Below are 21,761 nucleotides of genomic sequence, written 5' to 3'. Positions count from 1 at the left end.
AAAAACAGCCGTTGGAAAGAACCGTTGAGCAAGGGGGCGGTTGAGTTAACGTTAATTTCCCGCACTGTGTAACCGCCGTGAGATCAACAGCTTTTCTTTTTTGACAGCCGGTGAGTTTGAACATTAACAGAGAAGCTGACTCACTCAACTGGCAGTTTGTTTGGCTCTGCCGTTAACGACACGTTACACATGAACCCGGAGTGTGCCTGCGAGTGAGATACAGCATGTTGTTGACCGTCACTTCTCATTGAAATACCGAATAACCCGTTGCATTTTTATCGGCACTACCACGGAGGACTAAACATGCTAAAGTCTCAATAAATAAATGCATAAGTAAATGAGACCTACCTACACATGGACACAGAAATACACAAATAAATGTAGTTGAACAAATATGTAGAGATAAATGTAAAGCACTTATGAATTAATCTATTTATACATTAATTAATTTATTTATTCCTGTATTTATGTATACATTTATTTATTTATTTATTGAGACTTAAATCATGTTTAGTCCTCCATACTTTCGGTCATGTTGTCAACAAGGTGAAAGGAGGTAAACCTATGCAAATATTTTATGGTAGCATTTTAAATATGTTCAGTGGATATTATGAAAATATCAAAACGAGGCTGTAGCCGTAATAACATACTATATATATACACACACACAATATGCTATTAGTTACTACTGTGTGCACAAGATTGCTGGCTTAATACTGTATATAGTAGGAATTGACCGATATGGATTTTTTTTTAGGGCCGATGCGATACAGATTTTTTTAATCAGCCTTAACCGATGACCGATACGGACTGCCGATTTTCTTGAGCCGATTTTTGGAGCCGATACTACTTTTGCTCCCTCAATTTACATCATAAAAATTACACAATAATGATAACAAATGTTACGAGTTTCAATTTTTTTAAAAAGGGAACATTTCTCAAACTTAAAAAAGGCGTCTAAAGCATCACGGAGCTGCCTGTGGAGGCTGGTCTGTAAATAATGCTGGAAAAAACTACCGGCAAACGCAGCAACCTGCATCGGCCGATACGATACACCTAAAAAATGCAAATATCGGTCGATAATATTGGCCATTCCATGTATTGGTCTATCACTAGTATATAGATGTTATTATTATTACCATTATTATTATTATTATAGATTCTGCTGCTAATGGAGGAATTGTTGGGTCTCTGTAAATCATAAATAAGTTAGTGTGGTCTAGACCTACTCTATAAGTAAAGTGTCTTGAGATAACTTTTGTTATGATGTGGCACTTTGAATAAAATTGAATTGGAAAACTGAGTTAGTCTAAGATTCTCATACCAGACGGGGCTGGTTTCACAAAGATATTTTAGAGTGGTCTTTAAAGTTAGGTCAGTCTTGCAGTAATTTTGCTGTTAGATTAGATAAGAAAAAAGTTATCCATCCTGCCCCCAGGTAACTGTGAAGAGCCACTTTAATCAGATGATTTCAGATGTTTATCTAAAATCTGACTATAGAAGTTAGATCCAAGCCAAAGTCAAAGTCTGTCTTTTTGAAACAGGCACCAGATATCAAAATATATGACCATTAGGCTATAAATGGAATTATCCCTTATCCTACATAAAGAGTAACAGACCCAAGAATTATTATGAATTAGAATTGCTTTATTCAACAAATGTAGGAATACACAGAAACAAACAAGAAAGATCTCAGTTAAAAGGAAAGTTAAGAAAAATCAAATACAATACACATCCTATAAACCTAGGCCATACAACGATGCTACTATACTGTTATACTGTTACTAAATACAAGCTGAATAAATGATACAAGGATATGCATAAATGATAAGCTACAAGGAGATAAATCAAACAATGAGAAACTAATTTTTCCCTGATAAGTAGGCTGTGTTCGATTATTTTATTATTATTATTTTATTTAATAGGTTAGAGGGTGACAAAACAGATGAATTATCTCTTGACTACACTTCGTGGTACAAAACAAAAACAATTTCTTTGTGTAGTCCAAAATATAACAATTCATACTCTGTGGCAGTTGTATACCACAGGTTTTCAAAGTGTAGGGCACTAACATTAGTTATTACATTAGTTATCAAAAGGCAGTTACATAGATTAGCCTAAATGTGTGGAAGTTGTGGATCCAAAAACTATTAAATGCCATAGGATAGACCTTATTTATCTATTTGGTGTAGTTTGAAGTTACGTCAGTCCGCAATATTCAGCTATCGTGGCTCAACTGTTGAGTGTCTGTGGGATGGGTCTGTTGTGCTGTTATGAGCACCGCAACAAGGGAGTTTACTTGGTCAAACCTGTGCATAGTAACCTATGTTCACCCTTACATACCATAGCCAAGCAAACCTGTCACACCTGCATAAATCCTGAGTTATAAACCGGACCTAAAAGTTGAATAACCTTGAAATCACACCAACAACAGCAAACAAATGTGTGAAAATATAACCCTGCTTCTTGCACATTCTCAATGCGGTCTTAGTAACAGCTTTTAAAAAACAGAAACAAGTACCAAAAGAGGGAAGCAAGGGAGGTCTTGAAATAGATTTTACCCAAATCACACATTGCTTGGCACAGGAAGGGGAGGACCTTTGCACAAATGCACTTTGGAGTCACATCAATATTTTGTCATCAGATGTTGCCCCATGCAGTGTAAACACCCATTTCCCCCCCCAGACCTGTCATTATTTGTTGCATTTCAGCCTTGGGACAGGGGGTCCACGGGAGGACCAGACCAGGCAAGTTGTAGCTCTGTGAAAACACTTGCTCGAGTCAGCAGGCAGAGAATAAATGGAGAGTTTGTTTTGTTAAAGGAGACGGGGGATACGAAGGGGACAGCAATGTCTATGAAGCAGAACCTGAGGGCCTTAAAGTCTCTGTCCTGTCAACAAACAACAGACCTAGATCTGATCCTGTCCACACCTTTACTGAAACTAATCAGCTTGTAAAAATGTCACCCTGTGGGGTACAAAATGTTTCACAAACAAAACATTGATTGAGACCACTGAGCAATAGTATATGGTAATGGTAGCAGAACAAAAGCTTGTTTACTGTGCTGAAAGGCCCACAGCAGGGGTTTATTGAAAGAAGTAGATCAACTGTTACCACACTGGCTCATTGTTGTTCATCATTAAGATCAATACAATAAAATCAAAAGATTTTTAGAATAGAAATACTTCATTGATCCTCATGGGTGGGAATGTTGTTCATGGTAATGCTCTGCCTTTAGGAGAAGTCACTCCTGTCTCTCTCCTGTTTATTTTTCTCAGAAGAGCACATTCAACACAGATGCAGACTGGACTTTCACATGACTGTCCTGCCTCTTATTTCCACTCAATTGATTCTTTATGCAATATAGGCTAAATGCATTTTCAAAAATACAGCACAGTCTGCATGAAATTACTTAAAACGTAGACTATAACGAGATTTTCTCAATTCTTGACGTCAGTAGGCTGCACAATTTACACACAATATATTTAGTAGCTGCACTGAAATAAGCCTACTGCTGCATGACACGACTGTGTGGTGAGCTGAAACACCTGTTTAAACAGGGCCTTAACGTTAGCTGCCGCCCTCCCCCTGTTCATGGCCTGTTTTGAAACCGGAGTGGTGAGTCACTCCTCTCTCGGTTTAGAAAAACAGATCCGGCCAGGCTGGGGCCCGGCGGGGGGATGGGAGGCCGGCGGTGGATGAACACCGGAGGTGGACGCAGCTGGACTCCCACTCCCAAGGACCCCACATCCTGACAACGGCCATGTTCCCATAGTGACCGGGGCTGAGCTGAGGAGAAAAAACACCACTAGAATGAATTAATATGCGTTTTCTTCCAGCATAGTAATCGTAATCAGCCTATCGCTTGGTCATGTTATTCTAAAAGCGAGCCACGTAAGAGCGACGTCCCCGTTTACAAACGCCAGGATGGACCGTAACCCTGATGCGGTTACTTTGTTGCCTATGATCTTATTTTGTACAATGGGGTCTATGTGGGATGGGCCTACGCGTTTAACCTTTTATTTTAGGAAACTCATAAGCGACCTAAAACATGGTCTATAACGGAGTTGTTGTTTTTAGATATAGATTTTGTGACGAAAATAGGTTAGATGCAGGCAGCGATTAAGATATCCAACATAAACTAAGGTTATTCACAGGTGATTTTACTATACTGAAGTTCGCATATTCACGTTTATTATTTAACATTGTCTCAAGCAGGAATCACTAGTCTGTCTTTACCAAAACCACACCGTGCTCTACCCATAGTCTCTACCCACTCATTTGTTTCCCGCCAAAAAGCCCTGGGGCGGGGGGTGTTGCCCTTTTCTGATAGAGCGAATGTCTCCATGGCAACCGTTGCTCTGGACACCATGGGATGCTTGGGGTGCTGCTGCCGCAACAACAGGGTCCCATGCGCAATGCGACAGCGCGTCCCACTCTGAGCCAAACCAGAAAATAACTAATTTTGTTAAGTGTTGAACTGAAAGCTGATGTGTGGCACAGAAAGCGAATAACATTAAAGTAAACCAGGAGGCGCCATGCAGCATTATTATTAAATTATAACCCCAGCAACAAAATACATGGGTCTCCACAACGTGCCAACTTTGCAGTTTACACATTTAACCGCTAGATGGCGGCATCGTATACTGAATAAAAACCCAAGTCTGCAAGGAACCAGGAAAGACATATTCACATGTGAAATATTTGATACCCGAAACAGAGGATGTCGAGCTTAATATAGACTGTTTTGATACGTCTACAGAAAGATACACGTCGCGTTCAAACCTCAAGAAAACCCCTGAACTTTGTTCCTGTCCTGGAAATTTTGTGAATAAAGTTTGAGTTTGAATCATCTCCCACTGCTACAATGATGGCGACTGAGCAAACTGTGCACGGAGTTCCTCCTTCACTATCTGCCGAAGTGGTTGGGTATGTTGACAGCTTATCTAACAACTTTGTCACCTTGTTAAATATAATGTGGTTGAACTATACTTGTATTAAGACGGCTACACAGCGCTAGGACTGTCTTGTTGAAACCGGCAGTAGCATTAGCTTATTGCTAACAGGGAAGTAAATGAGTGTAACATTACCCGTGCAAGCATATGACGTCAACATCAAACATATTTGTTGACTCTTTGTTATAACAGATGCTGTTAACAAGTATAATTTTTTAGCAGTCTAAATGTCTGCAAAGTCTGCGAGGGCTAACGTGATCTTCACATCATGCTAAGCTAATTAACTAGCTAGTCTAGTAGTGCATACACCTGCTCTAGTATTATGAAGTGACAGTGTCGTTTCTCTGCAGGTCATTTGCCTATTTGACTGTGAGAGACAGATTGCCGACCATCCTGACTAAAATTATAGACACAATACATCGCAACAAAAACAAGTTTTTTGAAGAATATGGAGAGGTAAGAATGGTTATGTATCTTTCAGGTTGTTTAATATATTTACCTACATCTGGCATAACAATGCTCATTTGAAAACTTTCCTCTAATTTTCATTCATACAGGAGGGTATCCAGGCAGAGAAGAACACAATAGCTCTGCTGTCTAAGATGAGGAACGAGCTGCAAACCGATAAGCCAGTACTAGCACTGACAGACAGCCTGCCAGACACAGAGAACTGGAATCAGTACCTGCAGAGACAACAGAAACTGCAAGGAGACCAGGAGGTCAGCTGGTTCAAGTCTCCATGGCTTTATGTGGAGTGCTACATGTACCGCAGGGTACAGGAGGCCCTCTGGCTCAAGTGAGAAGCATTTGCATCTTTTAATACGATATATTGCTACCTTATTTCTTGCTTTTGAGTATATATGTTTCAGGTTATGTAGTATATAACTATTTGTTTACATTGGCAGTACCATATGACAAGCCTTTTTATATGATGTTACTTGACACTACAAGATTGAGTGTCCTTTTCATTAAAAGAAGTCTTTAATGATATTACCCCATTTAAAAATTACAATGTTTAAAAAAAGTAAAAGAGTATTTATTAGTATGTTATTTCAACGGTTATTTGTTCTTTTGTTTCAGTCCTCCCATCAGTGACTATGACGTCTTTAATGAGGGAAAGACTCAAAGCTTTTTTGAGTCTCAGCAGGCTATGATGGCGTTATGTACATACTTGGAGGGTGTCAACAAGAACATGGAGGAACGCTCCAAGAATCAGCTGTTTGAACATTTTAACAAACTACTACAGGCGAGTAGCTTCTACACCCTTCTATATCTATACCCCCGCCATCTCTATGGAAGAATTTAGGGTCTTAGGGCAGTTCTTTGGTTTAATGGCCTCCAGCTTTAAAGCCCCTGAACACCCACACAGGTGTTTTCAGTTACTCTGGCTGATTGGACCTCTGCTTGGGTTGAAGGTGGGCGGGGCTTTGATGAGAAGCTGATGGGAATTTATGAGGTCATAAATGTCCGTCTACCACTAAGAATGATAAAGGTGTACTTTGTCCCGCCTTAACAGATGAAACAAAGCTAACAGGAGACTCAGGGAGATGTCAGTCAATCACAGTAGACACACCCACACAGTCCTGAGAAGAGGTCTAATCAACTAGAAAACACCTGTGTGGGTGTTCAGGGGCTCTAATGTTTTTGTTCAGTCTCATCACTCTCATTAACCTCCTTTCCAGCCTGTGTCATTTTAACTGACAAAATATATAATAACTTATTTAAATCATACTAAATAAGCTGTCCATTCATTTCTGTAACATTTATCCTATTAGGGGTCATAAGTGAACACATTACAAAAGGTTCAGGTTTAACTTTTTTTTTGGCTCTTCTTAGGTTTCCCTGTGGGGGAACAAGTGTGATCTGTCTATCTCTGCTGGCAAAGACAACTCACAGAAGACCAGCCCAATTGATTCCCTCAACAGCCTACAGCCCTTCATCTTGGTAAATGACTCCAACATGGTATGGTCAACTCTTCTTTCTGCCCAGAGGCCAGGGCACTCAGAGAAAACCACTGCAGTCAGAGTGGACATTGTATTAGACAATGCTGGCTTTGAGTTATTCACTGACTTGGTATTAGCAGATTTTCTGGTTTCCTCCGGCCTTGCCCATGAGATCCATTTTCATGGCAAATCTTACCCGTGGTTTGTCTCTGATGTCACAGTTGATGATTTTCAGTGGACCATCCGGCAGACCATGGCGGCCAATCACAAGTGGATGTCAAAGAGTGCTGCCCAGTGGAAGAGCCACCTGAAGGAGGGTGTGTGGTCCTATCATGATCATCCTTTCTGGACACAGCCCCATGAATTCTGTGACATGGCAGCTGATGCGCCTGACCTGTACACCACCCTGCAGGGGGCAGACCTGGTGCTGTTTAAAGGTGATCTCAACTACAGAAAGCTGACAGGGGACAGGGGCTGGGATCACACAGTGGGCTTCGATACTGCGCTACGAGGTTTTGGACCTGCGCCACTGTGTAGCCTGAGAACTCTCAAGGCCAACATTCAGGTCGGTCTGCAGCCGGGCCAAGGCGAGAAGCTCAGCTCCCAAGATCCAGACTGGATGACCAGTGGCAAATATGCCGTCATTCAGTTCTATTGCTCAAAGTTAGATCAGAAAGACTGACCTCAGGATCTCAGTGGGAAGACGTGGATTCAAGAACATTACAGTAAGAAGGAGCTACGTTTAAGCCATAAGACTTTATAGTTACAAGAGGTTGTTAAATTGTGTCCTTGTTCCTTATCCTCAGTTAGCACTTCATAATGTTTGATACAGAAATGCACAGTAACAGAAATATTTAATAGCTATTTTCAAAATGGTGACAGATTTATCCTCCTGAGGTAACAAATCAAGGATGCTTTTTATTCGCAAATAGGTTATGTGGTGTGCACAATGTTTTAATTCACAATGTTTACAGGTTAATGTTGATGCGTTAACAATTATTGAATAAGAATCGGATTAAATAAATCTCTGTCCTAGAGCAGCAATACTTGCATGAGGAGAGTGATGATAAATGTAATACATGGTTAATTTTATTTGAATTTAGCTCAGCTCAGGTTGTTGTACTGTTGCTCTCTGTGTCATTGATATGCATGTATCAAAACATGCAGACAACCATTTAAATTGATTACATCATTTGGTAACTGTTCAAACGTGCTCAGTTTGAAAGATGGTTGACCGTTATTGGGACAGTGTAACACTAGCAGTGAGGACATGTGCTTGTTTAGTTTCAAATCACAACCCAGACCTCTGTATCTTCATAGATAAAAGTGGATATCTTTGTGCACACTGTTAAGTCATCTAAATTCTTATTGTCTGTCAGTCCCACAGAGGTGATGTTAACTGGATTCTTCTTATTTTCATTAATGGGTTTGGTTTAATAAAGAACTGCATTTACTGTTTTTTTCCCACTGTCATACTTTACAACCATGAGAGATGGAAGATATGGGTAACAGTGACGTTCTTAATCAGCATTATAAAGCAATTGGTGTTTTTAACTAGTGTATAAATCCAGATGGTTTATTAGTCTCAGTCAAGTGCAGCAACAATACTTTATTTACATGCATATTATGCAGCCAAATATAGTGAACCAATTATGTACACAAAATCTGTACATATAATAATCCATCAGATGGCTTACATGTTCACCAGTAATGTGACATTTTTCATTGATATTCTACAACAGTTTTTGACTTTTCATGTACTGAAGGTCGGAGTGGACCTAGAAAAACGGCAGAAAAAGCTGCAGCAGGTGCATTACAAGTCCAGAATGAGCTATGAGAACGTAACGACATCATTAAGGCTGCTGACATGCGTTTTGTTCATGTGGTCTCTCATGAAAATTATGGCAGGAAAGCAGCCTATCTTCTTGAGCATTTTAGGTGATTTAGTCATTTCATTTCTCACCCTTCATTAGCCTGTTTCTAATATAAGTATGTCTTCATTTTATTCCAGGGGAAATGATAAAAAACATATGTATCATCATCAGGCTACTTGTTTTCCACTTGACCTGACATGTCCTGAAAATTGGGCTGTTTACTCAAGAAAGATGTTGCACAGAAAAAAGAAAACGAAGTCCCTGTGCCAAATGTTCAGGTTGTCCTCAGTGGGCGAGGATGTTTCTTGTGATCGTCTTTATGAATTTCTTGCATTATTGAGTGTGTGTGAGCTGACCGTCTCGTGGAAATAAGTTTATTTCAATTGAAGCTAAAATGATTTAATGATTTTTATCATCAACATTTGTATTATTTGATCTGAAATTGATCATCTTAAAAAAAAAACCTTCACAAATCTGTGCACTAAATTATTATTTCTACATTGAACTCCTGTTGTAGCTGGTTTAATATAATTACCCCTGTAGTTGTAGTTCATTCATTTTTTAAAAGGGTTTAAAACACCTAAAACATGCAAGGATAGGATCGGTGACTATCACAAACGTGGAGCTTTTCTATTTAATCTGTGACTTTGACTCTAACCTAGAGTAATGATTAACTGGTTATATAATATGTGGCATTCTCCTTTCAATGAAATGTCACTAGGAATTAATTCCTCTCAATCTTTTTGTAATGTTCATTAAAAATATTTTATTTAGATCTTGCAGCATCTGATTAAAATAACCATCAGTCCCCGCATTTAGGCTTGATTGTGTAATTATTGGCTGTTGGAATGAGATTTGACCTCATGCTCTGTTTGCTGTGTTATGGTGACCTGCAACTAAAACACACTGTGGTTTGGTTATCGATTTGGCTGCATCTTTAATTTGTTTATCCTCTTTTTTAACCTTTCCACTGTTCCTGTTGTGTCCAATGAGCCCAGCTTTCTAGGAGTCAGAGAGATGAGAGAGGCGAGCATAGAGGGAGCGACAAGGCTCAAACTGTCCCAGTGTTGCACAGCAGATATGAGGGTGATTCATGCGTGAGAGGTGAGCAGTATTTCATAGTAGGTATTGGCTTTCTTTTAACCACTGTTTAAAAACCATTGTCCTAATGTTTCTCATTTCCACAGTGATTTGATTTACTGCAGAGTCTCAGGTGTATTCAATAATCTGGCTACAAATAGACCGGTCATACGTCATGCTGGTTACATGCTAAGTATCAGTTAAATTAAATGGCTTACTGCTAGTCTACAGATGTTGTTTTCTCTGGGTACCAGCTGCAACAAGAGTAAGAAAAAAGTAAGAAACGGGAAGTTGGAAGATTTTTTAGTGTTGGTGTGAGAGATAGGACAGGAAATTAATTTTGGAATCCTTATTTCTCTGTCTGTCTTCCTCCTACACGTTAGTAGAGATGTATTAAGGGAAAAGAGGTAAGGATTGCTGTCAAAAACCTCCAAAGAGATTTGGAGGGGTCTTTTTTTATGTCTGTTGTGTTTTTTCTCTGGTGGACCGAAGCTCTAGGCAGATAGGGCAAAGGGACTGGAAGAATAGTGGACCCTTCAAGTTGCCTGACAGGCTTGGTTGGTGAAAAAAGGAAACAGAGAGAGAGAGAGAGAGAGAGACGTAGACGTACTTGTCTCCACTCCCCCTCCTACCAAATGGGAGAGCAAGTCTGAATCATGTTGCGTATCAGTGCTGTTGTGCTGTGATGTTGCTCAGGCAGAGCCCAGCGCAGAGCAAGCAGCCTTGTGGACCAGCACACAGACCCAGGATCAGCCCAGCCTTCACAGAACTGGAGAACCTCTCCACACAACGTCCCTCGCCTCCACCACGTGCCCCCTTCAGTAACATGTACCCTGAAGAGAGCCGTGGGTCTGGAGGGGTAGCCACTGTGGACTTCCTGGAAGAGACATACGACTATGCCGCCCCCACCCCTGCCCCGACTCCTCTTTACAGCCACTCCACCACTGGCTACTACTCTGCTCATCTTGACGCCCACGGACCACCCTCGGATGGCAGCCAGTCCCTGGGTAGTGGGCCCACCAGTCCTCTTGTGTTTGTTCCCTCCAGCCCCCGACTCAGCCCCTTTATGCATCCATCCAGCCACAACTATTTGGAAACCACCTCAACACCCGTCTACAGGTGAGGGCATACAATTTCTCTTAATCACCAGAGTGGAGAAAAGTATTTATTTTGTGGTTGTAAAAAAAGTTAATTTATAGTCAAGAAGTAGGAATCACTGCTTTGATTAATTTTAGAATCATTGATTGAAATTGGTGTATTTTTGGCCACTACCTCTGAATCTGATTGATCAGATTGTGCTTTAGTGATTATTTAACTGAAAGGAGAAGTTCAATCAAAACATCAATAGACCCATCAGCCTTGTTTCTCTAATGTAGATCCCACTCTGTCATGATTTGAATACAAAGTAAAAGAATAATATCTGCGCAGAAATAAATTCTCAATTTGTTGATGGTATCCATAATAGTTTGTTTATAATTACTATTTTGATCGTATTTTCACTATGGCTCTGTTCTTTCCTATTAAGTGTTTATATGGCATTTTGCCACATTACTAGATTTAATATCTTTCACGCACATATTGTGGCATTGGCATTCTTTTCAGTTCACAATGCAGTTATAAACAAAACATGATTATATAACTGCATTGTTTTTTCTTTTGCTTTATACAAAACATTGCCACTATCTCCATAGAAAGGATCAAGCTTTGCCCTGGTTTCTAATTCCAGAGATTAAGGACTTTGTCAAAGACCTTGAGAAAGGAACAATACGTCAGAACAACAGAAGTACACATACAAATTGCTTCCTGGCTCAGGTGGAAAATAGTACTACTTTTGTCTTTGCTATTGTCAAATTAAAATTGTTATGGTAAATGTTAGAATTGTAAATAAGTATTTTCTGGCTCTAACGTTTTATGATAAAAGACATTTATGAGAGCAATTGGTATTTTATATATCATTTCATCTTCATTACAATGTCTTGTCATTATGAAAACACTAAATCAATAAGTGAAATTTTATTATTTATTTTTTATTATGTGAGATAATTTAACTGAAATCCTGTGGCAGGTCCAGTGTCCCATCCAGTCAGCTGTCAGTTTCCATAGAGGACCAGTGCGGCACCAGTGACGAGTCATTCAGTGTGGGGGAGACGGGGGCTGGAGCCGGGGGGTTTGAGATGGTCAAAGAGACACGTTTCTGTGCCGTGTGCAGTGATTATGCCTCTGGGTACCACTACGGGGTGTGGTCCTGTGAGGGCTGCAAGGCCTTCTTTAAGAGGAGCATCCAGGGTAGGTAATCTGTCTACTTTAGGGGTATTACAGTTTCAATTCTAAACCCAAAATCGATTGAAATGACCATATGGCCTTAGTGTGGTACAATCCCCCCAAAAATATGGCTGTTGTATCACACTTGATACCAGGTTTTCAAAGAAGAATTTTGAAATGTGAATGACAGCTACATACAGCTAAGGATCTTTTGATCTTTGTGAATCAAGACTGGTGGTTTTACAGCCATCAGTACTGGAAAAAAATGTTAAAATTTAATCAAACCATGACCGTAGAATCGAAAGTCTAAGAGTGTGTAAGGTTGAAACCCCTACTCTGCTTCCTCCATTTGTGACCAAAGGATTTCATTTTCAGATGTTACCTGTTTATAAAAAAGATGTCTAAGAAATGCTCCAATAACGTTTTTTACTCTCAATCCACCATTGTAACCACATGAAAGAACACAATTAGCAATGCAATAGTTGACTTTGTAAATGGAGCGCCGTGTCCCAAAAAATGACTTGTGCTGTCTGTCAACAAATGAAAATTTAGTGTATTTTAATGGTGTACGTCTGGGAATCTTAAAAAAAACATTCATAACAGAGAAAATGAAAGAGTTCTGAGTACAGTAAATAAGCAGCCAAACTGGAGTTAAATAAAAGAGAAACATGTGCCCAAATATGTGACATTATGAACCAGAGATTTTTAGTTAAGGGAGTAGAGTTTAAACTTCAAGTTTGTTTTGACTGTGTTTTTATTTTTACTCAAAACTTTTAATCATTCTTCCTCTGTTTGCATCTCATGTCTTTTATACAACGTGGTGTACAGCCTCTGTGTGCAGATAAAAACGTAATCTGCTGTCAGTGGCTTAGTCATAGTTATGATATGATGCTTCAGCATATTGATGAAGTCATGCAATGGAGGACTAGTCATAAAGACACAAATATTCTCCATGGCCGAGATAAAGCCAAGATGCCACGTTTTAATTTTCTCCATCTCAAATCCATTAAAATTGGGAATAGAGTGTTCCTGGGTACTAAATAACATAAATCTGAACTGAACACTGGAGTGAGGGGCTTGAAGTAATAGATTTTCTTCCATTTCAGGTCACAATGACTATATGTGCCCAGCAACCAATCAGTGTACTATTGACAGGAATCGGAGGAAGAGCTGCCAGGCTTGCCGTCTTAGGAAGTGTTATGAAGTGGGCATGATGAAAGGAGGTGGGTCGTAACACCAGCATGTAGCAAATTTCCCATTTCTTCCAGGATCAATATCTCTTAAAATATATATACATACATAATGTTACAAATAGCTGCCTATTACTAAATTGATTTGCATTATTATTGGTTATCCTGTTGTTTTTGACTGTTGAATTGTTTCTCTTTCTGTTTTCAATCATATATTTTTCTTTTTGTACAATTGATCTTTTCTGTTTTATGCCAGCAAAATACATTTAATTACCTTAACAAATTTCAGCTGTTGCTGAGAGGGTTGGATCAAATATGAGAGTGCTGGATGCAGATAAGCTTGAGACTAACTTTAACACGACCTTGAAGTGATTTCCTCTTAAGGAGTACAACTACTGAAAACACACCCACATTTTGTTTTCATACCTCTTGAATCACACAGGCATCCATATAATCTGCACTGCTGGACTTTGTGGTCAAAACAGGATATGAAGTTATGTGTGAGCGGCAAGAGACTAAATTGAATCACTGGACGGACTCACCTAGTATACCTTGCAGGTAGACCCTTCCCTCTACTCTGCCTCTGAGTAGGGGCGAAGCTTCCCACAAGGCATACTGGGTGGGCGTTTGTGTGCATGTATATTTTTTTTCTGTGTATCTGCATGTTATTTTGTATTAAACCCCTGCCGTGTGCTCAAGGTGTGCGCAAGGACCGTGGGCGTGTTTTGCGGCGTGACAAACGACGGACTGGCACCAGCAACAAGGCCTGTAAGGACCTGGAGGACAGGACAGTGCCGCTTCAGGACGGGACGAAATGCAGCAGGATTTTTGGTGGAGGAGGGAAATCACTGCTGACCGGCATGCGTCCTGAACAGGTGCTTGCTCATTTAGAGGAAGTTTGGATCCAAAAGAAATATTAGGAATCATCCTTATATTTTATATATCAAATATAGTCACTTTAAATCAGTTTGAAGCACAACAGCTTATATTTTTCTGGTTACATATTTCTGTGTCTCTGCTGCTTTTCCCAGGTGCTTCTCCTGCTCCAGGGTGCTGAGCCCCCAATCCTGAGCTCCCGTCAGAAGCTGAACCGACCCTACACCGAGGTCACCATGATGACCCTGCTCACCAGCATGGCCGATAAGGAGCTCGTCCACATGATTGCCTGGGCCAAGAAGCTTCCAGGTACTGTTTAGAGTGGCAAGGTAGCCACACAGCCAGTAAATTATTCATTTTTAGCAGCACAAAGCGTTTGTACAAAGTCTTGAAAGTCTGGAAAATGCTTAATTTTAACAGTTATGTTTTCAAGATGAGGAATATGCTCAAATTCGAATATACTCCGTGAATTATAATCAAGAAATATATTACATAATCTTGTGTTTCATCTACCCAATCCCTCATGTAAACCAAGAATCTTTTAATATTTGAAATGAAACAATCCCTAGATGTGATGATAAAGGCCTCGAGAGTCTGGGCATTTTTGTTTCAGGTACCTTGAAAATGCTTCAAAGGGGCTTGAATTTACTTTAAATCTGTATCAACCCTGAGTTTAAACCCTCTTATATTTTTCTACTGCAGTGTATTTTTTAGACCCATTTTTCTAGACATATTTGTTTTTTTAAGGTTTGACATATCAGGGAATGTTTACTTGTCAAAACAATCATGTCAAGTTTAAAGAGCAGTAACGATAAGATTTTATTGACCTTAGTACAAAGTTACTGTAACAGACAGTATGTTGAAACTGTTGATAGTGTCCCAACAGGGACAATTACTTGACCAGATGTTGAGATTTGGCTTTCATATTCATATTCTGGTTTTAATTCTGTTTTGGAGCAAAAACCTATGACTATTCTTGAGACTTGCCAGGAGTCTGGTGATGTTGGTGGGCCATTAACATCAAACATATCCTGTCTGTAATGTGCAGCTTTTATCGTTGTCCAAAATGAACCAACTATTCTTTCCACACAATGTTTTAACATATATAAAATAACTTGTTAGAAGTGATATTTAACAGATTGTGTCTGCCCTTAAACTGAATGTTACATAACATGGTGGGTAACAAGATGACATGTGGTCATAAAGTTAAATAGTCATGTATAAAAATGTTTTTGATAAAGTGTGACTTCTGAATATCAGGCTTGTTTTAATGTTGTGTTGTAGTACAACTAATTTACTTTCATGCACGTGTGATCTCAGTCAATGTATCAGTGAAACTCGGGCTGTACCGAATGTTTTATTACATCAACCTAAAAAAAAAGCAATTTTGAATGAAGTGATTAATCTGCAGACTGGCACATGGGTGCAAGGTTCAACTCTCGTTGCAAATCTTTGGTCTGAACTGGGATCCATGAACTGTAAAACTAGGCAGCGCTGATCAAATATGAATCAAGATTCTGTTACTGTATCTTGTATAAAGTGTTTTAAGAAACACATTTTTTTGTACCGTTCAGTGGTAAAATGAGACTGTTTATTCGGCCGGTGGGTGATGCTTGGTTTTGGCTCGACTAGGTCACAAACTTTTGCGGTCAGTCGCGGTGGAATCCTGCAGATGTCATCAGCACCAGGTGCAGACAGAGGGACCTGATGTTTTTTTTAGGATATAATGGATCTTTCAGCAAATATGACAAAAAAATATTTTCTACAAATGTTACCAGCTGCAGCTTTAACATCATCAGGGATTTGAGTCAGATCACTTTTAGTTTAATAAAATCCTTGCCCGTGATTGTAGATTTGGATAGATGCTCCAAAGTACAAAGGTGAGCAGCGAAACATGAGTCAGGTCTGCTGGAGCACCATGACATGTTTTGTCCGAATGGGGAGATACTTTCAAGAGGAAACCGTGTCTTTCATAAACACTCAAATGTACAGATGTACTGTGATGTGCCCTCAATTGTTGTCTGACTGCTTAGGCAACAGCAAGGTGATGGGAGACCTTTACAGTGGAGGCAAACATGGACACACTAACAAATGCTGAGCCATTACAGCAATGGTTATTACAGTCATCACCTTTCAGAGGACTGTTTGGCCAATCCCCTGGCACCCCATAGAGCCTAAACGCAGTGTAGGACACATCAACCTTTTGCATGCACACGCACACACACACACACACACACACACACACACACACACACACACACACACACACACACACACACACACACACACACACACACACACACACACACACACACACACACACACACACACACACACACACACACACACACACACACACACACACACACACACACTGAGCTCCCTAAGTGAGTAAATCCTGATTTTGAGGTATTACAACCTTGTGCGTCACTAAAAGCCCAAAGGCACACAGTTTTAATTGCGAGGGGTCCCAAACAGGGCACACAAGGTGACAATGGGAGGGAATTGGCTGTAATTACATATGAATTGAGACAGCTGAGTGCCAGCGATAAGGCTTTGTAGGAGAGCAGAGAGATTGCAGATAGTTTCATTTAAGTAGCCATTCCCTGTCAGAAAACAAGAGCATGCATATTTTTTATTTTTTATAAGTGGGATGAAAGTGCACAGAAAATATAAGTGTTACATTTACTGTGGGTGTGGATCCTTAGAATGCACTTTGGGTGTGAGTTTTTCTAGGTTTTCTGCAGTTGGGACTTCATGACCAGGTGCAGCTGCTGGAGAGCTCATGGCTGGAGGTGTTGATGATCGGGCTCATCTGGAGGTCCATCCACTGCCCCGGCAAACTCATCTTTGCACAGGACCTCATACTGGACAGGTAGCCAGAAATACTCGCCTGACTTCCCCGTGACATGCACCTTTCTCTACTTTCTCGTCCTTCCGTACATGCTTTTCTCTATCCATTCCTCGCTCTCACATAGAGCTTAAGAGTGATACATCAGCATTGTAGATTTTCCATTTCACACCTTTCCAGCCATTGTGCCACTCCTACATGCCCGCCATAGAGTGAAAGACTAATTACATGCTCCCCGCGGTGAGGCGAGCAGCCTCTCTCTCACCTGAAATACACAGTCATCATTACAGTGCTGAGCTGGCAACCAGGATAGAGATTTAATCAAAGACTCATTGCAAGGAATGATAGAAAAGGAAGAATGATGGAGGGAGAGGATGGACAAGGAGGCAGAGGAGAGAGAGAGAGAGAGCTAAATGATGAACAGCGAGGACAAAAAAAATAGAGATGCAGGGACACATGAGACATGGATTTTTGCTTTGCAGGCACAGCCTGTTCCATCCATTTCCCCTCGTGTTCAAAGTAAACAAGCTGGCCAAATCACAGTATCTACCTCAGAGAGAAAAAGAGAGGCAGGTGGAGACAGAGAGAGGGATGAGGGAGACGGACACATCTTTTACCCTCTGATGTGTCTGATGGTCCCATTTGATTCAAAAGTCTATTATAGAGTATTATCTCTAAAACCTGGTCCCTGTATGAGTGTCCTCGCCAATTGGACATGATGGCTAAAATGCTTTGGGTCAGGGTTGACACATTCCCTTGGCTCTGTGCTGTCCAAGTTTATCTTGCACTCCAACCACTGCATATTATCCATCTGTCCGTCACTTTTCAACTGTGCTGACAAATGGAGCGCTGCAGTGATTCGGTCCATTAGTTGTTTATCTGGCCGCTCTTTGGAAAGCTTCATGGTCGCAGATGCAGTCAGGGTTTTTTTTTCTACTTCTGGTGCACTGCAGCTCAGAGCTGTTTTTGTGTGACCTACAGAATTTTAAATACAAAAAGAACTCTCAAATCTAAACAAAATTCCTCATGTTGTCTTTCGTTCTGTTCCCCAGGAACGAAGGCGACTGTGTTGAAGGCATGGCAGAGATCTTCGACATGCTGCTGGCCACTGCTTCCCGCTTCCGCTTGCTTAAACTCAAACCAGAGGAGTTTGTCTGTCTCAAAGCTATCATCTTGCTCAACTCTGGTGAGGCGACACATGTGTGCGTGTGTGCGTGTGCGTGTGTGTGTGCGTGTGTGTTTACAGCTTTAGTCACCTTCGTGTGAAACATTTTCAGAGAAACTTAAGTGTCAACTGATGCCTGGAATCAACAACAGCAGAGACCCTTTTCTAATAAAAACATTAAATTTCTTACTTCATTTTTTTAATTACACACAGTTTTGTTTGCATGCACCCCACCTTGTCGCTGGTTTCTGGTTTTTATTCCTGAGAGTAAATATTGAACAGTGTCAAACTACGCCCACAGAGGTGTAGCTCTGAACGCTACTCAGGCACATTAGTTAAACAGAGTGTTCTGGAAAGGCCTGTACCCTCAATATCCCTGATAAGTGTTACCATGACAACATGAAGCAGTAGGCCTGTGTTTGTCTCGGAAATTGAAATATTCCATATGCGAAACTGAGGAGACTGAAATACCAGTGGGATGACACAACTGGCACAGCTGCAGTGGGTCCGGATGAACATTTGAGTGCTGTGTGGGCAATACTGCATCTGCAATTAATGCATTAATATCTTATATGCATGTGTGAGTCAGATCTTTTATTGAGTAAAAGCATGAAATCATTTTACGACATGTGCATGTTTATATGAGAAGAATTACTCCCCCTGAAGTCTCTGTCTGACAACAGAAAGGTCCATTACCTTGACAACCTTGTGTTTTTCCTTTGCCAGGTGCCTTCTCTTTCGGCACCGGCACAATGGAGCCCCTCCAGGACACCGCGGCAGTGCAGAACATGCTGGACAACATCACAGACGCGCTCATACATCACATCAGCCAATCAGGTTGCTCGGTTCAGCAGCAGTCAAGACGGCAGGCTCAGCTGCTCCTCCTGCTCTCCCACATCAGGCACATGAGGTGAAATTCAATTAAAAATTGTTTTCAACATGTTTTGCTGAGAATCCTGCTTCAGTAACCAACAGTTGTTTAAATGCTTAAAAAAAGGGTTTGGGCTCTTTTTTTAAAAATGTTTTAGAAACAATTGATGTTCTCTTTTCAGGTAAGCTGGTTGCATGAATCATCAATAAAAGTCAGGGTGATACTTTGTCTCATCTCCAGACCTTTAAAAGTATTTCTGTTCACAGATGAGTTGTTGCTGTAGATTGTATAAAGTATATCAAAATACTGTATATGAACCACAATAAAACACTTTATTTAGTGAAAAGTGTTAACAGGCGCTTAAAGGATAAAACCTCAAAGACCAAAACCAACAATAAATCGTTCCTAAGTTCTAACAAGTATTGTCTGTGTAGCCAAAGCCTAATAAACTTAAATCCAGTGTTGTCCAAAACACATCACACTTCCACTGGGGAACATTGTTCCTCGTGACAGTCATCATGAGTACTGTCATCTATGTTGAGTGGATCCCACATACATCATCCTGCTGCTGTAAATACTCACTATATAGAGCAGCAAATGTGTGTAATTCCGCAGCAGAAAGTTGTCCCCAACAAATCCACTACATTCAATTCAATTTTATTTATACTGTTAAATAAAAAAGTTATCTCAGGACACTTTCCATATTGAGTAGGTCCAGACCACACATTGATTCGCTGATATACAGAGACCCAATGATTCCCCCATGAGCAAACAACAAGTGACAACAGAAGTTGGAAACAGTAGCGAAGAAACTCTTCCTTTAACCGACCCGGCTCTTTGCTGGGCAGCCATATGTCTGGACCAGTTGTGAGGGATAGAAGGAGAGAGTGCCAGCTGTTTAAGCTTGTTAGAAATTAAAGTTTTCCATCGTTAGTAAGAACGAATGTTAGTGATACAGATTCAGACAAGGTTGGGTAGTGAGACAGACTAACACATAGTAGAAATAGTAGCTTAGTAAAATCATTTTCAGACGAGAAGTGAATTAAATCCTGGGTAACAAATAAATGAATAAATAAATAAAGGGAATGGAACAACTGAAGGCAAAACACTGAAAAATGATAACATGATGAAAATATCAATACAAGAGAAGAATGGAGGTATGCTTTCCAGAAGGTATTAACACATACATTTATAAAAATCGAGCAGAGCTTTCAGGGATGTAGGAAGCAGATTCATAGTCAGTCTTATTCCTCATCTCCCTTTTTGTCGACACTCCTTGCAGCAACAAAGGCATGGAGCATCTCTACAGCATGAAGTGCAAGAACAAAGTGCCTCTGTACGACCTGCTGCTGGAGATGCTGGACGCTCACCATCTCCACCGCCCAGACAGACCAGGTCAGCCCTGGTCCCAGGTCGATGAGGACCCTACCCCCACCACCAGCAACAGCAGCAGCAGCGGCGGAGGCTCCTCTTCAGGTGGTTCCAGTTCAGAAAACCGAGTCAGCCATGAGAGCCTGAGCAGAGGCCCCACAGTCCTGCAGTACGGAGGGTCCTGCTCTGACTGCACCCTCATCCTATGAGACGGAGCACAGCCAGCAACATCTGAAGGTCAAAAGTAATTTTTATGGATGATGTGTTTAGTACAGGATGAGAGGGGTTCGGAAATGAAATATAAAGGTTGTATTTAGTTCATTTCATGAGATAATTATTTATAAATTAAGTGATTTTATAGTTGTAGTTGTTTAGGGATTTCTTTTTCTTCAAAGAAAAATCACTACAATATGAGCTTCAATGCAGTTAGTCCTTCATTAAATCTGCAGCTTCACAGTACAGCTTATTATTTACAAAATGGCGAGTGTGAGGTGAATCTGTGGCAGTCTGTTAGCTTTGAAATGACGAGCAGCTAATTTTTCTTTTTATTCGCCTTGACCAAAGTGCACTTCCTCTGGGGTTTAAAGGGGCTATCGGGCATTACTTTTACAAATACATATTAAGGATAATTAAACACTAAACTATGATAAAAATAGCTAAAATTAACATGTTTTAATTCCAACATTGTCAAAAACTAAACGTCAGGGATTGTGTTTTCTGCGCACACACAATTTTAAACTTGATATTTGGGAAGAAAATGATTTCAATCATGAAATTATGAAATGAAGAGTGGCTGAGGATTTATCTGTTGAATTGTGAAGAGCTAAAAATCAAATCCTAGAACAATGATACATAATGAGGAAGACAAGCCTTATTGCATAACTTCACCCCACAGCTTTTTGTGTGTAGTCCATTTGGTGTGTGTGTGTGTGTGTGTGTGTGTGTGTGTGTGTGTGTGTGTGTGTGTGTGTGTGTGTGTGTGTGTGTGTGTGTGTGTGTGTGTGTGTGTGTGTGTGTGTGTGTGTGTGTGTGTGTGTGTGTGTGTGTGTGTGTGTGTGTGTGTGTGTGTGTGTGTGTGTGTGTGTGTGTGTGTGTGTGTGTGTGTGTGTGTGTGTGTGTGTGTGTGTGTGTGTGTGTGTGTGTGGTTCCACCTTTCTGTTATTTCCTTCAAGTTTCCCTCCTTTCTCTTCTCGTCTCTGCACATCCATAAGAACAATCAATGAGCTCTGGGATTTGTGCGAATATTTAACTGAACATTCACTCGCCCCCTACTCTTCTTTCCGTCGCTGCTTCTAACTTTTGTCTGGCAAATTGAGGAGCTGC

At 40.5% G+C, this 21,761-nt stretch overlaps 2 protein-coding genes across 6 annotated transcripts; both read left to right on the top strand.

Moving 5' to 3' along the window:
- The first annotated feature begins 26 nt into the window (after positions 1-26).
- On the top strand, positions 27-21,401 carry esr1 (estrogen receptor 1). 5 transcript variants are annotated; one of them, XM_083934472.1, is made up of 11 exons: positions 40-110; positions 9,771-9,876; positions 10,549-10,971; positions 11,918-12,138; positions 13,221-13,337; positions 14,004-14,179; positions 14,336-14,489; positions 16,917-17,055; positions 18,084-18,217; positions 18,923-19,106; positions 20,350-21,401. In XM_083934472.1, exons 2-11 carry the CDS (start codon positions 9,866-9,868, stop codon positions 20,645-20,647), a joined length of 1,857 nt encoding a protein of 618 aa, XP_083790598.1. In that variant the 5' UTR covers positions 40-110; positions 9,771-9,865; the 3' UTR covers positions 20,648-21,401. The 5 variants fall into 5 exon arrangements, with proteins under 5 accessions (XP_083790599.1, XP_083790598.1, XP_083790596.1 ...); XM_083934470.1 differs by having other exon boundaries at positions 10,345-10,971; XM_083934473.1 differs by lacking the exon at positions 9,771-9,876 and having other exon boundaries at positions 27-110.
- Positions 4,871-7,580, top strand: armt1 (acidic residue methyltransferase 1; the record flags this gene model as incomplete). Its single annotated transcript, XM_083934609.1, has 5 exons — positions 4,871-4,929; positions 5,306-5,411; positions 5,513-5,751; positions 6,036-6,201; positions 6,792-7,580. 5 exons carry the CDS (start codon positions 4,871-4,873, stop codon positions 7,578-7,580), a joined length of 1,359 nt encoding a protein of 452 aa, XP_083790735.1.
- Positions 21,402-21,761: the final 360 nt, after the last annotated feature.

This window comes from Echiichthys vipera, assembly GCF_963691815.1.
Source record: "Echiichthys vipera genome assembly, chromosome: 19".
Classification (NCBI taxonomy): Eukaryota; Metazoa; Chordata; class Actinopteri; order Perciformes; family Trachinidae; genus Echiichthys; species Echiichthys vipera.
This window is presented reverse-complemented; position numbering and strand designations above follow the sequence as displayed.